At 29.1% G+C, this 3,637-nt stretch overlaps 1 protein-coding gene across 1 annotated transcript; it reads right to left on the minus strand.

Moving 5' to 3' along the window:
* Window positions 1-2,286: 2,286 nt before the first annotated feature.
* LOC119668117 (girdin homolog) lies at window positions 2,287-3,175 on the minus strand. The gene is made up of 4 exons (XM_038077515.1): window positions 2,936-3,175; window positions 2,795-2,870; window positions 2,562-2,728; window positions 2,287-2,409 (listed from the first exon to the last, which is right to left on the minus strand). The coding sequence occupies exons 1-4, from the start codon at window positions 3,172-3,174 to the stop codon at window positions 2,298-2,300; spliced, it is 594 nt and encodes a 197-aa protein (XP_037933443.1). The 5' UTR covers window position 3,175; the 3' UTR covers window positions 2,287-2,297.
* Window positions 3,176-3,637: the final 462 nt, after the last annotated feature.

Raw genomic sequence — 3,637 nt, forward strand, 5'->3', positions numbered from 1 at the left:
CACAATATTGTCAACGCACAATATTGTCAACGCACAATATTGTCAACGCACAATATTGTCAACGCACAATATTGTCAACGCACAATATTGTCAACGCACAATATTGTCAACGCACAATATTGTCAACGCACAATATTGTCAACGCACAATATTGTCAACGCACAATATTGTCAACGCACAATATTGTCAACGCACAATATTGTCAACGCACAATGTTGTCAACGCACAATATTGTCAACACACAATATTTTCAACGCACAATATTGTCAACGCACAATATTGTCAACGCAAAGTATTGTCAACGCAAAGTACCGTCAACTCAAAGTATTGGCAATGCAGACTATTGTCAACGTAAAGTACCATCAACGCTAAGTATTGTCAATGCAGTGTATTGTCAACGTAAAGTACCGTCAAAGCAAAGTATGGAAAACATTGTTAACGCAAAGTATTGTCACCATAAAGTTAACTATATCATAAGTTGCAAACAGCCATGTTGAGCTACACATTAACGCAGGCGTCTATATGCGGTTCTTCACTTTATAGAGACTTGATAAAAAAACGGATTACTATAATAACAACAATACATCAGTACAACAAATGTACAACATTTAGCACTCTCCATATCACGTCCCATGTACTTGCTACAGTAACAATTCCTTAGTGAAACTAATGTTTCACTTACTCACCATATTATGCGAAAGCCCACTTTTGAGATAATGGGTTTTAAAGTTGGAAATTTTTACATAGAAACTACCAACTAATATATATGTTCCAACTTTTATGTTGTTTGTGTAATCAATGTATAAATCGTGTGTTTGTAAATTGTACTAGTTTAATCAATATAAAAGCTTGCATCTTCAAACCTCTATATTTCAAGAAGTTCGGTATACATTGAGGTGAAAAAAAACTTACTCAAATAGTTGACTCTATTCAAATCTATTGTAAAATTGTCATCGCTTTCCAAAAATTGAAATCGATATATGCTACTGACATTACCTTTATTTTTGGAACTTAAGGTGAAAAAACGTTGGGTTAGGTTAAACTGGGTCGGATTTTCAAATTGATCTCTGACGATAACACATAGAAATAAACCTTAATATCGATTTTGTAGTGAATATTTGTGTGGTATTGAGTCAACTATTTACAGCAGTTTCAGTATATGTAAGTTTGAGTAAAACTTTGAATGTGTTCTTAGCGCTTGTCGATGAGCATTGCTGTTTGTATGTTGCATATAATTAGCTTTGCTTGCTTACCCATACTGACAATAATTTTTTTATGTACAGTCATATCAAAAAAATTACAAAACCTCAAACATAAGAATAAAAAAGTTTGACAAGACTACACAATGTGTAGAATAGGGAAGGTAATACGTAATGTGATAGGTATGGAGAAGGTAAAATAAGGGAAGATGAAAAGGAGCAAGGATGAAAGATAAAAGTTAGAGGTGTTTAATTTAACCTCGGTCCAGGTGAAGAAATCTTGTCACGGAGCCAAGATTCTATAGGGTTCAAATTTATGCATGCTTTAGGGAAAGAAAAAATATGGAGGGCGTCATTTCGGTGCTAAGAGCAGCCGGTTCTACGTTTGGGAACTATCCGTCTTCATAGATGACCAAGTGCTGTGCATCCCTCCAGACAAAGTTAGGAAAACAGGTCTTTGGAGCCAGAGACGAACTTTCGACACCTCTCTAAACGGACTTCACAAGTAGGTCCCAGCGGGTTATAACAACAATAATAGGAAAACATGTATAGTATGTGTTCGTTTAACATTTGTTGTTAATTTCTTGCATCGCTGTCTTAGAGTTGTGGTTTTCAAATATATAAGCAACAATGAAAGGGACGTAGCCAACTAAAAGAATGAAGTCACTACGTGTTTATTTGGTTTAAATTGGTTTAAATAATAACAACTAATTGTTTGAATATTAAACTTAATTCACAACATACTCTTTCCAATATAGTACATAGCATTAACTGTAATTTAACACCAAAGTATGATTAACTTATGTCTAATAAAAAAGCAAAGTGAAGCGGACAATATACAAATGTGATAGTCACAGGAAGGAGACACATACTTGTTAAACAACACATAATAGTATAAAGTTTAAATTAACTTTAAAATTTCTACTTTTTACCGATTTAATTTCATATGAAACATTTCCAGAACTTTAACGTCATCTTACTTTGTAAATATAACCAACAACATGCCAGGATAAAAACAAAATTAATTATGATAATTAAAAAAAAAATTAAATTTTAATATAATATATAAATAATAAGAAATATAAATAATAATAGCAATTACCCGTGCACACTATTTCTACGAGAATTATTTAAATCCGTACGTTTCTGTGCTTGTAAACTACTCCGCACCACGCCACCACGTACAATTGTATTATCCTTATTAGCATCACTGATTTTTATATATCAATTTTATATCATTTTTTTTGAATTGTGTATATTTATGAAATTTATAAAAAAAAAACGTTAAAAAATTTACATGTTGTGCGATAATAAAAGAATATTTAATGATTTCTGTGCGCATTATAATGTAAAACTACTTACCGCTGTAGACTCTGACGCATTGGTATATTACGTTGTAGAAGATGTGTATCAGATACGATAGACATAGGCTCTTCAGTGCTGTTATCGGAATCATTTCCACCAGATTCAGAGCCTATTATAAATTGAGATTGAGTAAGACGTGAATCATCCACCCAAGAACGTCGATTCTAAATTAAAAATTGATTATTTGAAAACGAAATTATGTTAAAAAATATTTATTAAATTTTACTAACCCTGCTGGGCACTTTATTCATTAGATCAGAACTTGCTTTCTTTACACGTCGTACTAAACTACTGGCAAATGGTTTTCTATAATAATTATAAAAAATATATAAATATAGTGTAATTGATTATAATTAATGTTAATTACATACTTCTTAGGTACTGTGCTTTCAGATTTTTTATAATGTTCCATTATTTTTTCCTCCAATTTTTCTTTCTGCCGGCTTAAATTATGAACACGTTCGGTGTAACTTTTTTCTTCTTCATGAAAATGTTGCTTATCTTCTAATGAATGTGACAACAATTCGTGATATTGGGATAGCAGTTGTGACACATTGTCCATAAGTGTTTTTCGATCAGTATCAAGATCAGAATTCATTTGCAGCAACATCTAAAAATATAATAATATATAAATCACTTTATTATACTGTTATTTACCTTAACAGAATAAATAGTATATATTATATCATATATATATATTATATATATTATACTATACTTAATTTTAAATTTGTTGTATTACATAGAAATTTATAACAATTATATAATATATATAAAGAGCTTACAGCTAGCTATGGCATTTTATAAATAAAATAAATAAATAAATACTATAAAATAATATACACAGTATAATATAATAATTATATTATTACAGTATAAAATAATAATATAATATAACAGTATAAATATAATAATATATATATACAGTATAAATATAATAATATATATATACAGTATAAATATAATAATATATATATACAGTATAAATATAATAATATATATATACAGTATAAATATAATAATATATATATAAATATAATAATATATATATAAATATAATAATATATATATAA

This window comes from Teleopsis dalmanni, chromosome 1 (genome assembly GCF_002237135.1).
Source record: "Teleopsis dalmanni isolate 2A chromosome 1, ASM223713v2, whole genome shotgun sequence".
Taxonomy (NCBI): Eukaryota; Metazoa; Arthropoda; class Insecta; order Diptera; family Diopsidae; genus Teleopsis; species Teleopsis dalmanni.